Source organism: Hippocampus bargibanti, linkage group LG12 (genome assembly GCF_051943395.1).
Source record: "Hippocampus bargibanti isolate YZ-2025 linkage group LG12, ASM5194339v1, whole genome shotgun sequence".
NCBI classification, from domain to species: domain Eukaryota; kingdom Metazoa; phylum Chordata; class Actinopteri; order Syngnathiformes; family Syngnathidae; genus Hippocampus; species Hippocampus bargibanti.
The window spans coordinates 8,386,442-8,406,078 of record NC_142745.1 but is presented as its reverse complement, the minus strand read 5'-3'; the positions used below and the strand labels follow the sequence as shown (position 1 = coordinate 8,406,078).

General features: G+C 39.3%; 1 protein-coding gene across 2 annotated transcripts in view; it reads left to right on the top strand.

Moving 5' to 3' along the window:
* iars1 (isoleucyl-tRNA synthetase 1) overlaps positions 1 to 19,637 on the top strand; it is a 47,766-nt gene that overhangs the window by 20,770 nt on the left and 7,359 nt on the right. For both annotated transcript variants that reach the window (XM_089010843.1, XM_089010842.1), the window contains exons 19-28: positions 3,221 to 3,365; positions 3,820 to 3,940; positions 4,051 to 4,142; positions 5,238 to 5,315; positions 5,802 to 5,923; positions 6,564 to 6,666; positions 6,773 to 6,856; positions 9,134 to 9,308; positions 14,175 to 14,287; positions 17,820 to 17,915. In XM_089010843.1, the coding sequence (XP_088866969.1) occupies positions 3,221 to 3,365; positions 3,820 to 3,940; positions 4,051 to 4,142; positions 5,238 to 5,315; positions 5,802 to 5,923; positions 6,564 to 6,666; positions 6,773 to 6,856; positions 9,134 to 9,308; positions 14,175 to 14,287; positions 17,820 to 17,915 (1,129 nt within the window). The remainder of the gene's footprint in view (positions 1 to 3,220; positions 3,366 to 3,819; positions 3,941 to 4,050; positions 4,143 to 5,237; positions 5,316 to 5,801; positions 5,924 to 6,563; positions 6,667 to 6,772; positions 6,857 to 9,133; positions 9,309 to 14,174; positions 14,288 to 17,819; positions 17,916 to 19,637) is intronic.

Genomic DNA, 19,637 nt, shown 5'->3' with positions numbered 1-19,637 from the left:
AAGCACCATGGCATATGGCCTAATGAATAAAGCACCACACAGTTGCACCATATGTTCACGTACACAGGGCAAAAAAGTGAGTTGCAGAGAGAAAGATAACTGTTTGTTTCTCTCTAGAATACAGTACAATAGACCCCGGGTTCGTGAGTCTCCCATTGGGATCATTCCGGTTTTATATTGCAGCAGCTATCTGGTCAGTTGCAGCGCACAGGATCATATTTTTACACCATCATGGAAGGAGTTGAGTGAAAGTGGGCGTGTGGCATCTGTGCATAATGATACTAATACAGAGTACGGAAATGTATGCACATACGAACTGAGAACTGTACATGGTTACCCTTGAGGACACGCATGCGTTGAGATGTCAAACATCAAAGTTGAATTTGAGGTATAAATGCGAGAGACTTGAAACTCAACGCCTTCCCTCATCTTCATAAATATTTACTGTGCAAATGCTTGCAGGGCATACGTATCATCTTTCCATTCGGAAAAAAAAGCGCACATTGGTACGCCAACGTTAGACAAGCTTAAATATACTGTACATGTAATGCATGATGTGATGTTACATACTGTATAGATGATTTATTGATAAATATTATTTTTTGCAACATACAAAGCTGGCTCGTCTATTTTTCTGCGGTGAGCAGCGGCAGCCACATGCGCCAGCGTTCACTCAACCCGGAAGTAACTCAAATAGATAGAAAGCTAGCTAACAGATAGCTAATAGATAGCCAGATAGACAGTTAGCTAACTAGCTAGATAACCATAGAGCTAATAAATAGACAGCTACATAGCTACATGTGCTAATAGACAGAAAAGGGATAGCAAATAGATAGCCAGCTCGGTAGCTATGTATAGTTCTTGACCATTAGAATGTTAAAACTGAAACAGTTGAGGTGGAAAGTCGTGGATTTGTTAAGAAAATAACACTTACAGCACTTAACTCATTCACTGCCATTCACAAATTTGTTCGAGAATTGAAAATATGACGTAGAGTGCCATATCCGAATTAGTTCGGGTTTTGTTTTTTCTTGTTTGGGTGCCAATAAAGCGCTGGCAATGGCCTCTGACAATGTTTTTTTTCCTTTCCACAAGGGGGCTTCATTTCCTTTTTTCCATGTTTGCGCTTTGTTCTACCTTCAGCTGTTGTTAAACCAATATGTATGTATTGCATTGTATTTTGGACAGCCGCCCTCTTTTGAAGCTCATATAACTCCAGACCCATATAACTGGGAATTAACTGTTTTTAGGATGATAGAAGAGAAGAATTTGAGTGACAAGGACAAAAACCCTGGCACTGCAGTGGACACATTTTTGCACGTCTGGCAGTGAGGGAGTTCAAAGGCATGCCCTGATTGAATGTCACAATAAGATGCCTTTCCATGTCCTCCATTCCAGATTTTCCATAGTCATTGTATTAAGCAGATGCCCTGTTCAATAACGGGCATATAAACTGTGAAGCATGTCAACTTGTTGACAGGGAGGTTGTTTTCTCATGCAAACATTTACTCAGCACACTGTAACATGATTCCGTGAGGAAGCTCACTATGCACTGTTGGACCAATATAATTCCCAATATTTGAAAGGTTTTCATATCAAATGATAGTTCAATGTGACAAGGTGGACATGTCAAGCTTGAAGAATTTGCACTGATGAAAGTTACCAAGACAATTGCTTATTCTGCAATTATCTCTTGCCACAGTCTCCATTGAAGAGAAACAGTAGATTTTGTAAAGGGGCAGTACAAGGTGGGAGGCAATTTCAGTGACATATGGGCATTAAAGGACAACCGACGTCTCCGGACAAGTTGTGTCCATAATTTGTAAAATGGCTTCAAATGACTTCTACTGAGCGTATTTTAAAAAGACTCCACCGCGTATAGCTATATTTTACGTTTTAAGACTCCTGCTGAATATTCAGGAAGTCTTGTTTTTGAGTTGGTGACGAGTCCGTACGTGACGTCACTAAAGGAACGCCCACTGACCGAAAAAAAAAAACAAAACACATTGTAGCAGTCCTTCCATCATGTCAGTGTATTTTGCTGTATTGTTTGCTCTGAAAACCTTGTGTCGCACCCAAAAGCCGCCAGAAGAGGGTGTCCAAGCTCCATATAAGGAATTTATCAGCCTGTGGAAACGGAGGTGGCCACAGGAGGTCGCCATTTTGTGCCTCTTTTCTGGTGATCGTTTCTCCCCAATGTTGCCTCAAAATGGCATGGAATAAATTCTTTAATCGATTGCAAACATGTGTGCTTTCCTCTTCAGACCTATTTGAATCATATTCATAACTGGAGGTGTAACAAGAAAGGATATTCTCCGAATCTGAAGCCATTGTTTTGATTCTCAAGCAATGCAAGACGTATTGGCGTGACGTCACAAACTGGGGGCGGGACTTTCTGAAAATGCCCAATTCGCAGCTAAATTTTTTTGCAGATTTTGGACACTTTAATTCATTTTTATTGATGTTTTGCATTTGAATAAAAATATCATACTGCGTGTTTTGGGTATTTTAGATGCTATAAAACGTTTTTCTGATGTCAGTTAAGAAACAAAAAAGTGACGTCGGTTGTCCTTTAAGTGTATGAAAATTAAATTTCTATCACCAAAGTAACTTGTTTCATTAAATAACGTCTGTTTGCTTCAATTTTACCCTTTCTCAACATATCTCTGTAATAGTGTGGATTTCCTTTTAAACTCCAAATTTCCATTATAGCACCATTGTGTGTTGTCTACAATTATCCACATTCAATGAGTGAGTCTGGGTGAAACTTTTGCACACTCTACAAATGTAAAGAAACAGAATAACTCAACATGAATGCTTTTGACTTGGCAGACAGCCTATAACCTTCACAGTTTTAAGTCATTGCGGCTATCTGAAGCAGCCCGTTCAGGCAACTGACAAAAATCCCAAACTGTCATTGAGCACCAATGGCTCATTTCATGTTATTGGGAATCCTGCTGATTAATTTTATTTGTTGCAAAAGTTGTGGTGATTTTATCACCTCTTACTCTTTTGGGCTCAATACAATGTGATTAGCATTTTTAATTTTATGATATGAGAAAGCAAGTGTATAGTGGTCTGCTCAAATGGATGATGATTGGAAAAAGCCATAAAATAGCCTGTTTATTACTCTTTTTTTTTTTTTTTTTTCATTTTAATGTAAGCGCAATACAAACTGCTTCAACCCGCCATGATTTTTACTGTCTCTCCCTCAATGCAGACTGTATCTCATCAACTCCCCTGTGGTGAGAGCAGAAAACCTGCGTTTCAAAGAAGAGGGCGTTCGAGATGTGCTGAAGGATGTCTTTCTGCCGTGGTACAATGCCTATCGCTTCCTGGTGCAGAATGTGCAACGGTTACAGAAGGTACACGCTGTTAATGAACATCACTAAATGTCACTTCTCTCCAAACACTCGAGCGAGTTATTCTTTCAATCACAAGACAAGAATCTCAGTCTAAAATATTCACTGCTCAATGATACAGAACAATAATTACCTTTGATTAATTGGGTAAAATTATCTTGTAGAAAGGTGAAGTAATTAGTCCTTGTGGTGTTGTTTATCTGGAAATGATTGGGTGTGTGTTTAACATTGTAGTTTAAAAAAAGCCACCCTCTACGGGGGCAAAAAAATGCATTAATATTCTGCATACACTTTATTGTGAAAATCCAATTAAGTCTTGCCTCATGAGCAGTTCTTTTCACACGCAAAGTAATTACATCACGTAGCATTAGATTTTTGGGACTCGTGAGTGATACTTTCTGATGCATACTTCCTGTTGTGTTTATTTGTGCTATTGTTTGTGCATGATCGCACCCAGGAGGAAGGCATTGAGTTCCTGTATAATGAGAACACCGTAAAGCAGAGTGACAACATCATGGATAAATGGATCCAGTCGTTCACGCAGTCTCTCATCCAGTTCTTTAAGGCCGAAATGGAAGGTTAGTTGACAGATGCAGACACTTGGACTAATGTTTGTCTGACAACTTAGTGTGTGTACTGGTCTGTACTCTTTTGAGTGTGAGAATGCTAACGATCATCTGTCATGCAGGGTACAGACTGTACACTGTGGTGCCTCGCCTGGTTAAGTTTGTGGACATGCTGACCAACTGGTACGTCCGTACCAACAGGCGTCGTCTGAAGGTGAGGTGACCACTGAAGCTTGAATGATTCCGAATGTTTCATATGCTCAGTTTGCCATTTTAAGATTTTGAGGAATTTTGACATTTATGACAACATACAGTGTTCTGTGCAGCAGATTCGTCAAGACTAGCAAATTGTATTCTAGTGGCTATAAAGAAAAGTACAGTACAGTAATCCCTCATTTTTTATGATTAATATGGACCAGGACCACCCGTGAAAGCCAAAAATCTGCAAAGTGGGGTTAGTCCCTTCTCTACCCTCCTCCCGCCCCACCTCAGCCCCCAACCCCATCACCACAGAATTTGTGTGCAATCGTTCTCTTGTCAAAGATGCAGCTACTTATGTGAGTACACATTAAAATTAAAATAGTGATTGGATGCCCGTTTCATGGTAAGATCAGAGCATTGTCATCAAATAGCGAGTAGTTTTACTTTATTTGAATGTTGCTGCACCGATTTACCATTTTATACTAAATATAATAATAATAATACATTTAATTTCTAACGCCTTTCAAAACTCTCAAGGACACTTTACAGTCACGCGATGTCCGGTTTGGGGGGGACTTTTATCAAGCATTTTCATCTTTCAAAGTTCATACAGTTGCTTGTTCTGTAGCTTCAAGGGGACACAAGCCAGTGTCTTATTGTGCCGGTCCCAAGCCCGGATAAAAACAGAGGGTTGTGTCAAGAATGGCATCCGACGTAAAAGCTTGGCCAAAACAAAGATGCGAATCAAACCTCTGAAGATGGAGGACACTGATTCCCCTGAAGGGAAAAGCCAAATGGAAAATGTGATGATTTTAGGCAAATGTACTTTAGTTCTTTGGAATTCCACCCAAAAATAAAAGTGACAAGCATAGAGAACCCAAAAAAATCACACCAGGGGAAAAAAACAAGCAGATTAATACACATAAAAAGCAACATAATGTCAACCCCGAATTGAATGTACATTTGATTAGCGTACAACAAAATGGCATTTAATTATTTTTGAGCAATTTTGTCAGCATCGGTGGAGTTGGAATAATGTTTGTGCACTTCTCTCCTATTTACGGCTCCATGGGGTGAGGCAATGTATTGACGTGTGTGAACTTTATAGGGCGAGAGTGGTACGGTGGACTGTCTGTGGGCGCTGGAAACCCTCTTCAGTGTTCTATTCTCCATGTGCAGGCTGATGGTGAGTCATAACAGCATGTGTTGAAGCGTGACTGGATAAGAGTAAGAGAAAAATATCTTGTTGTTTTTTTGGGGGGAAGGCGGGTGGTTGTGTGTTTGACAGACTAATTGTACGAGTATGGGTGGGGCTTTTGTGCACTGTGTTTTCGAGGCAATGAATAATGTGAGATATCAGAAGCAGATAGCCTTCCCTCGATCAATACAGATCATTTGTGGGCTTTGTAAATTCATTAGCATACTTGAAGTGCACTACTGGCACAACTCTGAACTTTTGCTCATAAAATCTCTGGAATGAAAAGTATTGGATTTGCTGTTTCTCTATCTCTGGCTCTCTCTCGCCCTCCCCCCTCAAAAAAAGAAATGTTTAAAGCTCCTTTTGACTTCTGCCCCACTGCATAGGGAAATGCAAATGAACCCACAGTTGCACAACATCAAATAACCTTGCTCTCATTTTCACTACAGTTGCTCTTCTTTAACTCGTTTCCAGGCTCCCTTCACACCCTTCATCACTGAGATGATGTACCAAAACTTGCGTAACCTCGTCGACCTTGCCTCTCTGGAGGAGAAGGACACCGGCAGTATCCATTACCTCATGCTGCCCCTACTCAGGTGGGCCGAAAATCCCTTCATTTCACAAAACGAAACCCTTGGAAATCTGCAATGGATAACTTCACGATCCCCTCAAGATCACACATCCACATAGAGTTTTAGGCAAAAGTCGAACTACTTCTATACTGACAGTCACCATCAGCATCTTCCCAGCTCTAAATAGTTGTTCAAGTGGTTTGTAATGCCCATAATAATGGCATAATGTGGAAATATTTATGCGGTGAACTAATAGGCTTGCTATTTGCTATCTATTAGCTACCTAGCTGGCTAGCTATCTGTTAGCTATATAGCTATCTAGCTAGCTATTCGCTAGCTATTAGCGAATAGCTAGCTAGCGTTCTAACTATTTGTATTGCTTGTATTTTTACTTCCGGGTTGAGTGAACGCTGGCGTGTGTGGCTGCCGCTACTCACCCACAGAAAAACTTATCCTGTGACTGTAAAGTGACCTTGAGAGTTTTGAAAGGCGCTTATAAATTAAATTTATTATTATTATTATTATTATTATTATTATTATGATTCTTATCAAATGCGCGTCAGAGACAGTTGAAAAAAAAACAGATCTAGTGAAAGCTGTTGAAAGTTGCATCGCTCAAATGGTGGCTAGCTGTGCTGAAGTCATCCATATTGACTTTTCACAGGGACAATTTGATTGACAAGCGCATCGAGAACGCCGTTTCTCAGATGCAGTCGGTGATCGAGCTGGGGCGAGTCATCCGTGACAGAAAGACCCTGCCAGTGAAGGTAAATCATCCATTTAGTCCCATGCAATGCCAACACTATGCGTAATGCTGTATGACTATTGTGCTACGAACATTTGATTGACTGCAGTGACTGTCGTGTGTCTCAGTATCCTCTGAAGGAGGTGGTCGTCATTCATCAGGATCCGGAGGCTCTAAAAGACATCCAGTCTCTCCAGAAATATATCTTGGAAGTAAGTCGATCTCTTACATTATATAAAAGGTTCAAATATGTGTATGCCATATCACAGTATTCAGTGAGGAATGGCATGCGAATATATCCTCGAGTTTCCCAAATATTAGCAAAATATTAGGAGCTCTTGTTAGAAAAATACAAAGAACTACCAATTTAATCTGAAGCGTACAAGATTGTATTAGCCTTTATTAGTCTCGCAGTGGAGAAATTTACGTTTCACAGCAGCAAAGTGATGAAAAGGAAAGGAAGAAGTAGAAAGAAATACATAGCGACTGTAAAGACAGCCACTCTCGCAGCGCCATATTGAAGTCAAAAGAACAAAATAATATGACAACACAGAGACAGTCATTCAATCTTAAGCACTTTCTGTTGTTGTATGAAGCAGTTCTAGATGAAACAGGAGAGGATCAAAGCGTCCTTTTCACCGGTGGATCAGGGACGTCGTGGTGTAATGTGCACATCTGCTACAAGATAAATGTTAAACATTCGTAATATTGACTCCCTTTCAACTTTCAAATCCTACCTCAAAACTCATTTGTTTAAAATTGCATTCACGGTTTAGTTTAAATCAGCTATTTTATTATTTATCTTTTATTTATGGTTTTATTGTTCTGTGTATTGTTCTTTTAATTGTAAAATGTCCTTGGGTGTTCTGAAAGACGCTTGGAAATTATTATTATTATTATTATTATTATTATTATTATTATTATTATTATTATTATTATTATTATTATTATTTTATTATTATGATGATTATTATTATTATTATGAAGCAAACATGAAGCTGTAGTATCCATTGACGAAAAGAGACGGTCTCACATCTCCTGTCCCACGTAAATCCGCTTCATTTCCAAGCCGCGACAATTCCACATACGCATCGGCGCTCTGCGCTGGTGCTCCTTTCTTCCCATCGTGGGCTCCTCAAGCCATGCATCAATCCAGCCGCAGACTGTCAAACAGCATCGACCTTTCCCTTGAACAAAGCATATAGAAAAATACCTGTTCAGAGGAACAACAAATGGGGGGACAACAGCATATTTTTTTTGTCTAGGTCCAAATTCTGTTGTCATGTTGACATAAGGAAAAGGACAGAGTCAAGTTTGCTTCCTTCTGTCGAGCTCTTCGCTGTTGTAAAGAGTGTCACATTTATCACCCCTTAGCGCTTAGACACCCGCAAACATCCCTTCAATAAACGGTCTGTTCTGTCGAATGAGAATAAGCACAGCATGTCGTCGCGGTGCATGACCTCCCATCCTTTTACCTCTCTATTTATTGGCAATGCTATTAAATAAAATCCACATATAAAGAGCCCGCTCAAACCTTCGCTCCATTATTCAGTCAAAAGTGGCATATCAGCCAATCATCTGTGTGGGTTGTCTGTCCAAGTCTCTTTACAGCACAATTGAGAGGAGCGCCGCATGACCAGCCAAGAAGTGTGACCCATATTTGTCTAATCACATATGTATATGTCACGTATTTCCCTCTTTAAGGCAACGGAAAATAAAATGTTTAGAATTTACATCCCCAGTGAGTCTGGCAGCCTTTCTCTGTAAAGACGGGCTAGCTCAATGACAGCCTGATTTTACGGTGCCCTCACTCTGTGACAGGATGACTCTCCAGCGTGAACTTCTTGATTTCTTTCTTAAGACTGGCTCCCTAGAGCGCTTAAGTTCGAAATTGCTGTGTTGCGTAATGCTTTTTTTTTTTCAGTGTGAAGTTCACTGAGTGACACGACCGAAAGCCATTGATTTATCACGCAGGTTGCAGGGTTCGACAAATAGTTTTTTTTTTTTCTCTTGCTGTCATATGATTTAATCTTTAGTGTTTTCTTTATTTTTTTTCTTCTCTTAAACTGCCGTTGTTATAAATTTTGCTCATATGCTAGCTAGCTAGCTATTTACTATATATTTGCTATCTATTAGTTATCTGGCTATCTAGCTATCTATCTACTATCTGGCTATCTATCTGGCTTGCTGTCTATTCCAATAGATAGCTAGATTTCTATCTATTTGAGTTATTCCGGGTAGAGTGAACGCGGGCGCGTGTGCCTAACGCTGCTCACCCACAGAAAATACTTATCCTGTGACTGTATGACTGTAAAGTGACCTTGAGAGTTTTGAAAGGTGCTTAGAAAATTAAATGTATTATTATTATTATTATTATTATTATTATTATTATTACTGTTCGTAAGCCAAGGTATCACTGTAGTCGAAACCAAAACAGCACGAGAGTCCGACATCAGGAATTGCTCATGATTCATCTTTTTTTCTTCCAGGAGCTCAATGTGCGCCAGCTGACAATCTCGACGGACAAAGACAAGTACGGCATCCGTCTGCGGGCCGAGCCGGACCACATGGTGCTGGGCAAGAGACTGAAGGGGGCGTTCAAAGCCATCACCGCCGCCATCAAGGAGCTCAGCAGTGAACAGCTTGAGGCATTCCAGCAGAAAGGTACTCCATCAAATCCACTTATGTTGGTGACGTAAAATAGAAAGTGATGATAATGTCCGCCATTTTCTTGTCACTTTTTAAAAAGCAATCACACGAGACCACTTGAAGCAGTCATAGTGCTTCTGATTTCTGCCTAATTTAAACTGTTTCACTTCCAGTTGTGAAGTGTAATTCACCTAGAAATCACTGGCATAGCTGAAAATTGGTAGCAGCCAATGTGCATCAAACTATGAGAAATTCACAAAATGGATATTAGACAGCCCATTAACTCATTCACTGCCAGACATGTGCAAAAAAATGTGTCCACTCCATTGCCAGGGTTTTTGTCATTTTCACTGAAATTCTAGAACCCACAGAATATTGAGTTTTAGGACTACATAAAATTCAATACAGCGTTAGAAACTTTAGACTCTATTCTTTCATCAGAAAAAAAGAGTTAATTCCTAAATTATACAGGACTGGAGTTATATGATCTTGAAATGAGGGTGGCTGTCCAAAATACAATGCAAATATATACAGTACATATTGGTTTATATAGGGCTTTGACAACAGCTGAAGCTGGAACTAAGCGCTAACATTTGAAAAAAAGGAAATGCTTGTAGAAAAGAAAAAATAATAATGCCAGAGGCCATGGCCAGCGCTTCATTGACACCAAAGCATGAAAAAAAAAACCCGAACAAATTCGGGAATAGCGCTCTCCGTCATATTTTCAATTCCAAATAAATTTGTGAATAGCAGTGAATGAGCTAATATCCAAAAAGTAGTTTCTCACACCATACAAGCGTGATCAAAATTTCACTCAATTCTAAAATGCTTTTATAATTTAAATACAGCAATTTAAAGCTTCACAGATTTAGATCATAGAAGAAGACAGACTGATGAGCAGGATACATGAAGTGCATTTTGAATAGAGTATATGTAATGTGAGAGAATGCTCATGTTTTTGGTCAGTGTGGCCATAACAAAGATGAATCGCCCGTGTTAATCCTGAAATTGGAAAGCCGTGTCCAAATCAGCATAAATCATGAATCATAAAGTCACTGCTCTCTCCATCAAAGCAGCAAAAGGTAGTTCGCCTCTCCCAATTAGGCGAAAGGGAAGGCAGGGAGAGCCCCGAGGTCTCATGGGAAATGTGCTGCCGAGGTCATCCGGACTGTGGGAACTAAGCGTTGCCAATCACTTAGACGTTTGAAGTCTAGTCTGGTCGCAGTGAGAAGGAGACTGGCTGACAGAACGAGGGGAGACAGATGTAGAAAAGTGTGGCTCAGAGTGACAGTTAATTGGTGCCGATGCGTTTGGGTGAGGAAAAGCCCATTTTAATGCAATCAATATTTTAAGGAGGCTTACAGGAATCTTGGGTGTGTCAATAGTGACCCCAGGGATGATCCTAATTGTCATGAATTGATGATGCCTAATTGGCTTTTACAATTATTCAAAAAGCCAAAACAATATATCTGCACCCATAGCGTTTTTACCTTTCCCCTTTGTTGACAAATCCCCCATTCACTGCCAGACGATATGCAAAAATGTGTCTACTCCAGTGCCAGGGTTTTTGTCATTTTCATTCAAAACCCAGGACTCCCCTAATATTGAGTTTTAGGACTACATCAACATTCAATTCAGCGTAAGAAACCTTAGACTCTCTTCTTTCATCAGGAAAAAAACGGTTATTTCCCAAGGTATATGGGTCTGCAGTTATCTGAGCTTGAAATGGGGGCAGGTGTACAAAATACAATAGTAAAGTCTCGTTATATCGATATTGTCGGGAGTAGGAAAAAATATCGATATAACCAGACTATCGATATATCCTATCCTGTGGGCATGTAATTTTCTCCTTGAGTTCATAGAAATAGTATCGTAATATGCAGTAATATCGATATAACCGATATCGATATAACGAGACTTTACTGTACATACATATTGATTTATATTGCGCTTTAACAACAGCTGAAGCTGTGACAAAGCGCTAACATGGACAAAAGGCAAATGCTGCCCCCTTGTGGAAGGGAAAACATTGCCAGAGGTCTGACCAGCGCTTTATCGGCACCCCCCGCTAGAAAAACCAAAATCCAAACCAATTCGGGAATGGCGCTCCACGTCATACTTTTCAATTCCTGAATAAATTCGGGAATGACAGCTAATGAGTTAAATCCACAAAATGTACTTTTAATATTTGAAGGTATTTGAATACAGCATATTGGAAGTATAGAACTTGCATATAATACTATATTATCGTAAGTCCGTTAGATGTACCTTTGCCTTGAAAAGATTCGACTGGCTGCGCACAGGGCCGCATGGCTTCATCCAAAGCTTGAGAAAAGGGGATTACTTGGTCGCTTCTGCATTGGTTCCGTTTCTCTAACTTTGATCCAGCCATTTTGACGGGGTAACCTAGAAAGGTGAATTGTGGGCAAAGGCAGGAAATCAAAGAAGGATTAGACAACAAGCCGAGTGACTTCTTCCACTCTTGTAGCCTTGGGGTGTCCAGGAGGGAAGAGGAGCATGTGGTCACGGCTTTTTGCGAGTCCAGAGATGGTTAATTGGTGCCCCTTGGCGAAATTGAAACCTGACAGCAGCATGCAGTCATGAAGCTTGTCCTTTCAGGAATACAGTGATACCCCAGCTTACGAACTTAATTGGTTCCCAGAAAGTGTAAGGCAAAAAGTTAATCTGCTAAACATTTATTTCCCATAAGAAACCATTAAAAATGAGAATAATCCGTTTCCAGGTCCCCATAAAACATAATTTCTACTAAATAAGCCTTAAAACTACACAAAATATACCTTATTTTATGTATAATAAATGTGCTATTGTATTAAAATTAAAGAAATAAACTGTACTATATAATAAAGTCGTTTTATTTTCCTTTGTGATGGTCGTTGATGGCCCTATGGAATGAAGTGGGAGGAGGAGGGAGGGAGGGAGTGACTGTTTGGAAGGAGAGTCATAAGGACTGTCCCATGCTAGCTGCTTTTTATTAATCAAAATCAACAGACGTTTTTCAACCTCTTCTATTGCCTGAGACCGTTGCTTAGACCACACAGAAACACCCTTAGCCACACGTAGCAATGGTCGTCTTAGCATACTGGTACTGGGATGCTAAGTCACACAAACGCACACCTCGTTTGTGTTTTTCGATGATCTTCTTCTACTCGACCGTAATTTTCTTTTGTGTCCTCTCCGGTTTAACACTAGCCTGTGGTGGGGTCTTTTTCGGTCCCAAAAAAAGCAAAGGTATCCACTCGATAATAAACCACATCTGCACTGAGTGCACTGAAAGAAAGTGGGTGTAGAAAACTAGACCGCCAGCCACAGTGGCGCTGTTCGACCGTGTGGTTTGGTGTTCTTCCGCCGAAAACTACTCCACCAACGCTCCGTGTGTTTCCCGAAAAGTAGTTCGCATGCCAATATTATATTCTCGCGAATTTAATGTTCATAAGGCGAAAAGTTTGTAAGCTAAGGCGTTCGTAAGCCAAGGTATCACTGTATATCCTTGCATCCTTTTGATGTGCTGCTCAGAAACTGGTAGCTCTTTTCTAAAAAAAGAAGTCCCAAGATTAATCGCATTGATTTACGCTGAGTGAGTGTAAATGGTGTAGCACTCATAATGCACGTCAGCAAAATACAAGTTTTACTCTCTCCTCACAGTTTTATTGTGTCAAGTATTAAAGGACAACCGACGTCACTTTTTTGTTTCCTAACTGACTCAAAAACAAGACTTCCGGAATATTCAGCATGAGTCTTAAAACATAAAATATAGCTAGATGCGGTGGAATCTTTGTAAAATACGTTCAGTAGAAGCCATCTGAAGCCATTTTACAAATTATGGACACAACTTGTCCGGAGACGTCGGTTGTCCTTTGAATGGCGGCTATTATGTTTACTAATTTAAATTCTAAAGGAAACATTTTTTATAATAATACACTCCGTTTCACACATGATACACTTAACAGCGTTGTAAAGCTGAAACTAATACTGTATCTTGCAATACAACGAAAGGAGCCTCCTAAGTCAAACACTGTTCTGAAAAAATATGCTTGAAAAGTCAAACAGAAGTTCCATGTACAGTTTTCATTTGGGATACTGTTCAGTGAACATCGCAAGGCGGAATTGGATAAGTTGAGGTTTTTCTTCACCACAAATAATTACTGTGTGTTAGGTGGTACTGTGGAAACATGGAAATAAAACAAGATGGCCAATTAAATGTTATTTGTCTACACAATTTTTTTGCTGATGCCTCAAAAAATGAATGAAATTTAAAGCAAAACAGTTCAAAAGTACAGAATATTACAAACATTTCATATTTAACGATATGACCCTAGTTCATTTTCAAAGTATTTTCACATCATTTATTTATTTATTTACTGTACTGTATGACAACTCTTATTTGTAGCCATTACGTTGTTGGCGGTTCTTTTAATTCAAATGCCTTTATTTGCTATGGATTTAATTCAATCATTTTGGATCTCAACCACTGTCACGGAAGGGTTTGTGTTCTACAGTGTGTTTAGCAAAAAAAAAAAACACTTTCTTGTCACAATATTGATATTTCTTGCTGTGATTTGTTCCTAAGCAGAGTGGCAAATGAAAAGAATGTAATCACAAGCAAAATAGCTTTCAAAATCAAATTGCAGGGTTCATAATTGGCTTTGGAGCACATTTACATGTGATTGAATGAGCTAAGCCAAGCCCATAAAAGGATTTTTTTTTTGTTAAAATGATTTTTTAAACGATGCATTAATTCACTTCTTCTGCAACCATTTACAGATAATACAAATCCTTTTGGCTTGTAATGACGGTGACGTCTAAGTCCCGTGAGTCAAATCATCTGACATATAACGCATGCATGCTGTGGTGGCATTTCAGGTTCCATCATGGTGGATGGGCACGAGCTTCATGAGGAGGATCTAAGGCTGATGTACACATTCAATCAGAGCTCTGACTCAGCTGCACAGTATGAAGCCCATTCGGACTCACAAGTAAGTGGTTGGCATGTAATATTTAAAATACACATCATAAAGAAAAAAAAAAATAAGTGGCCAAAGCCACAAGAGATTATTTATTTATTTTGTGTTTTTCATTTGGATACCATTTCTTAGTTGACTGTGAAAAAAAACAAACACATTTTATCACAAAATCGCTGGATATTATTTCACTAAATTTCATAGTAAAAAAAATATAAAAGAATGGAATTACACATTGCAAGTGACTTCCAAATAAGGTGGGAAGGAGATGTAGGGGCTTAGGGATAGAAGTGCATTTTACATGGCTTCTGAGTGTGATTTTATTGGTCGATAATGGCTCTTGTAAAATCAACCAAAATAAGCCAGTTTTATTGCTGACATTTCCGATTTTTTTTTTCTGTTTTGCCTACATGAGCACGTTACAACAAATGATTATTAAATATTATGCCTGTATGTCATATCTTCATTGTTGTATGCTTCAGGAGACTAAATGTTTTTTAAATAATTTTATCCATTATGCATATTTACATGCAAGTGTCAGTTAACTCATTTACTGCCATTTGGGTGTCACTGCTACTCACCAATTTATTCGGAAATTGGACATATGACTTAGAGCGCCATTTCCAAATTTGTTCGGGCTTTTATTTTTTCGTTTGGGTGGGTTGGGCTAATGTTTCTCACGCTGCATTGAATGTTTATGTAGTCCTAAAACTCAATATTCTGTGGGTACTGGGATTTGAGTGACAATGACCAAGACCCTGGCACTGAGTGGACACATTTTTGCACATGTCTGGCAGAGAATGAGTTAACGGGTTAATCAGAATGTTATTCTATGAGGTATCAGTATTAATAGGCGGGCCATATTTTTCGTCAAATGGCATTTTATCCATTATGCATATTTACATGCAAGGGTCAGTTAACTCATTTACTGCCATTTGGGTGTCACTGCTACTCACCAATTTATTCGGAAATTGGACATATGACTTAGAGCGCCATTTCCAAATTTGTTCGGGCTTTTATTTTTTCGTTTGGGTGCCGATAAAGCGCTGGCCATGGCCTCCAGCAATATTTTCTTCTATTCCACAAGGGGGCATCATTTTTCCTTTTTTTCCATGTTAGTGCTTTGTTCCAGCTTCAGCTATTGTTAATGCCCTCTGTGAACCAATATGTATGTATTGCATTGTATTTTGGACAGCCGCCCTCATTTCAAGCCCACTTCACTCCAGACCCATAAAATTTAAGAATTAACTCTTTATTTTTCTGATGAAAGTAGATAGGCTAATGTTTCTTACGCTGCATTGAATGTTTATGTAGTCCTAAAACTCAATATTCTGTGGGTACTGGGATTTGAGTGACAATGACAAAAACCCTGGCACTGAGTGGACACATTTTTGCACATGTCTGGCAGTGAATAAGTTAACGGGTTAATCAGAATGTTATTCTATGAGGTATCAGTATTAATAGGCGGGCCATATTTTTCGTTAAATGGCATTTTACAAATTTTTCATCCATCTCTGAGAGAAGAATAATGGAATTGTCACAAAATGTATATTTGTTTTCATACTTTGAAAGGAGGAACAGCGATCTGGAAAATGGATAGAATCTTTCTGACCTTCCATTCTAGTGTTGCCATCAGAAATGACACTGTGACTTGTTCAAGACTATTTTATTAATATGCTCGGCACTAAAGTTAGGATGTTAAACGTGTTTTCGTGATCCTGCCATAACGAGCCAATGCGAGACAGATGGCGAACATTGTGACACATTACTGACACTCTCGTCATGCTTCACATCTACTGTACATATTCGAGCTGGTGTGGAACAAATGCTAACGTGCCGCGTTGACCGATTTCTCCATGAGTGCAACGCAGGAGTAATCATCTCTTAGCAAAGTGGAAACCAGCTCGTCTGGCTTTACCACAGGCCATCACTAATCATTGCTCCGTCGAGCGTATGTACAGCACACGGATGGACCTTACTACCAGTTTACCGAGCCCGGCTTCTTAATTCGCCGTCATTCTCGCTCTCTCGCATGCCTCTCGATCTCCCATCTGTCTCTCACGCTCTGGGCTGTGTGTTGCGTAAATGCGCTTTACACCCCGCTGCCCCTGTCGTGGTATCCTGCGCTTCTGCAGATATAGTGTTCTTCAATACAGCCCTGTACTGCTGATGTTGAAGTGTACGATAGCAAACCTGATTTCATGTATGATCGTCAAACCATTTTTTCTGATTGACTTGGCCAAATGAACCGATTCTGTTACCGAATCTGTCCAACTCCATTGGAGCCAAAGGCGCTTACTAAGTCACATAAACTACAGGTAAAAAAATTGACAACATGTAGGACAGGCTCATCATTGTAGTCTTTGGGCATGTCACAGCTAGCTTCGAACATCTCTCATCTCATCTCATCTCATTTTCCGTACCGCTTATTCCTCATTAGGGTCGCGGGGGTTGCTGGAGCCTATCTCAGCTGTCTTCGGGCACGAGGCGGGGGACACCCTGAATTGGTTGCCAGCCAATCGCAACATAGCATAGCTTCGAACATAAGCTTAAAAAAAAAAAGTCAGCCATCGGCTACTTGCCTTTGGAGACCTGAATGACTGGCGAAGATTGTGCATTTTGCTTTTGTCAACGGAGGAGATGTTATAAATTTTGGATTGGATTAGCCTTTATTAGTCTCGCAGTGGAGAAATTTACACTACACAACAGCAAAGTGATGAAAGGAAAGGAAGAAGTAGAAAAACTAAATATAGGAGGTGCTGTAAAGACAGCCGCTCTGGCGGGTCCATCTTGAATTCAAAACAACAAAAAACTAAAAAAATAAACATGCTTACATTACATAGTTAATGCTTAGCAGTGTTCAATATTTGTTTCCAATCCATGATAGCATTTCCCAACAATAAAACAAATACACAAATTTGTCATAGATATATTGCATCTGATCAAACCTGACTTTTTTTTATTGACCCCTTTTTTCATCGCCCCCCCAAAGATCCTTAGCGCATAAAGTCCAATCCTACTTTATTCTTAAATATTAAAATATACAGTAATTTAGTTACATTCTGCTCTTAAAAGTGAGCTCAAATTACCCACTCATATTATCAAATTTTGTAATTTGTAAATGACAGATCTTGTGCTTATATCTCTTAAATATGCTTAAATATCTCTTAAATTGATTTGATCAGTTGACTTTCTGAAATCTGACGGTATCCTGTTTCACTTCCGGAACTGTCACGTCACCTAAGCGTATAAATAAATTAATAAACCCACCAGTCGAGTTAAAGCATAGATACAAACACTCAATCATCTCTGATAAAATTGCATGGAAGGTCAATCGTATTGCGCGAGGCCTCACTCGTCTACCATTCTTCCATTTTAAACTGTCATGCAAGTGTAAAAAGAAGTTAATTATACACTGTAATTTTTAAAATACAAATCAACACCACATTTAAGTGGTGCTGGTCCTTTTGGAATAAGGGTCTCGAATATGCACGTAAAACATGCAACAACTCATGTGACATACTCAATGCTTTTGGCTGTTTCGTAGGTGCTGGTGCTGTTGGATGTTTCTCCGGACCAGTCCATGGTGGATGAAGGTGTTGCCAGAGAGGTCATCAACCGCATTCAGAAACTACGCAAGAAGGTGGGGACCGGGCGTCTTATTTGGGCCAGGCTTACTACCTCAGAGAATAAATCGACTATCTCCCAATGTTGGATTGGATTGAATTGGAATTACAGTGAGACCTCAATTTACGAACTTATTGACAGAGTGTGTAAGGCGAAAAGTGTGTATCTCAAAAAAAATATTCCCATAGGAAACCATTAAAATGGGAATAATCCGTTCCCGGGTTTCCATAACATATACTTTTCAACTAAATAAGCCTTAAAACTATACACAACATACCTTATTCTATGTATAATAAAGGTGCTATTGTATTGTAATGAAAGAAATACACTGCATTGTATCATAAAGTCACTTTATTTACATTTGTGATGGTCATTTATGGCTTGATGGAATGGCGTTGGAGGTCAAAGGGAATTGCTGTTTGGAAAGAGAGGCGCATTACATGCCGACTGTAATTAAAGAAATAAACTGTGCTGTAAAATAAAGTTTTATTTACCTTTTTGATGGTCGTTGATGGCTTATGGAAGGAGAGTGACCTTCCATAAGGACTGTTGGTAACTTAACCTCTGGTGCTGTTCGGTCGTGTGCTTCTGCCGAAGATCACTCCGCCAGCCGTGGTGGGTGTGTATTATGAAAATAGTGCTTATTATAAGGTTTAATGTTCATAAATTTGACGTTTGTAAGACAAAAAGTTTGTAAGTTGAGGTGTTTGTAAATTGAGGTCTCTTTAGTAGTCTTTATTAGTCTCGCTGGTGGAGAAATTTACATTTCACAGCAGTAAAGTTATGAAAGGAAGAGGAAGGGAAAGAAAGAAGTTGAAAAACAAAATAGACGACCTGCTGCTGGAAAGGCATCCGCTCTTGCGGCTTGTAGCTTACTGAAACGTAATAAACATCCACAAATTTATGAAACATTGAAACATATTAATAATAATAATAATACATTTTATTTCTAAGCGCCTTTCAAAACTCTCAAGGTCACTTTACAGTCACAGGATACGTTTTTCTGTGGGTGAGCAGCGGCAGCCACACCCGCCAGTGTACGCTCAACCAGGAAGTAACTCAAACAGATGGAAAGCTAGCTAGCTAATAGATAGCTAAAAGCTAGCCAGCTAGCTAGCTATATAGCTAATACAGAGTTAGCTAGATAGTTAGCTAGCCGCCAGATAGCTATAAAGATAATAGATTTATAATAATACTATTAATACTAATTAATGATGATTGATTTTGACTTGATCTTGGTGTCACTCCCTGTTGCTTTCCACTCTCTTTGTGACTGCTTTATTTCCTGAATATGATAGCTGTCCATGTTAAGCTCTTTGTTACAGCTTCAGCTGTGGTTAAAGCACTATAGAAATCCATATGTATTGTATTGTATTGCATACCTGCCAACTACTCCCGTTTTGCCGTAAAAACTACGGTTTTCATTAATTGTCCCATTCCGGGTAACGAGTTAATAATGAAAATTACAGTTTCCAATAAAAACAAAAAATAAAAAATCGTCAAAATAGTAAGTACTGTACTCAATGTTAATTCAAAACACGAGAACAGGCGATCCGCGTAGTGCTAGCTGTTAGCTTCCTTTAGATGAATTGCGCATGCGTGTGGTATGGGTATTTCCTGGAATCCACAGTGCAAACTCAATCCTGGAATCGAGACTCAAGAGTTAGCATTGTTATTATGGTCGCGTAATTGCATCTGCCGGAGAAAAATCAACAAAAAGTGTGAAAAGTAATAGAAA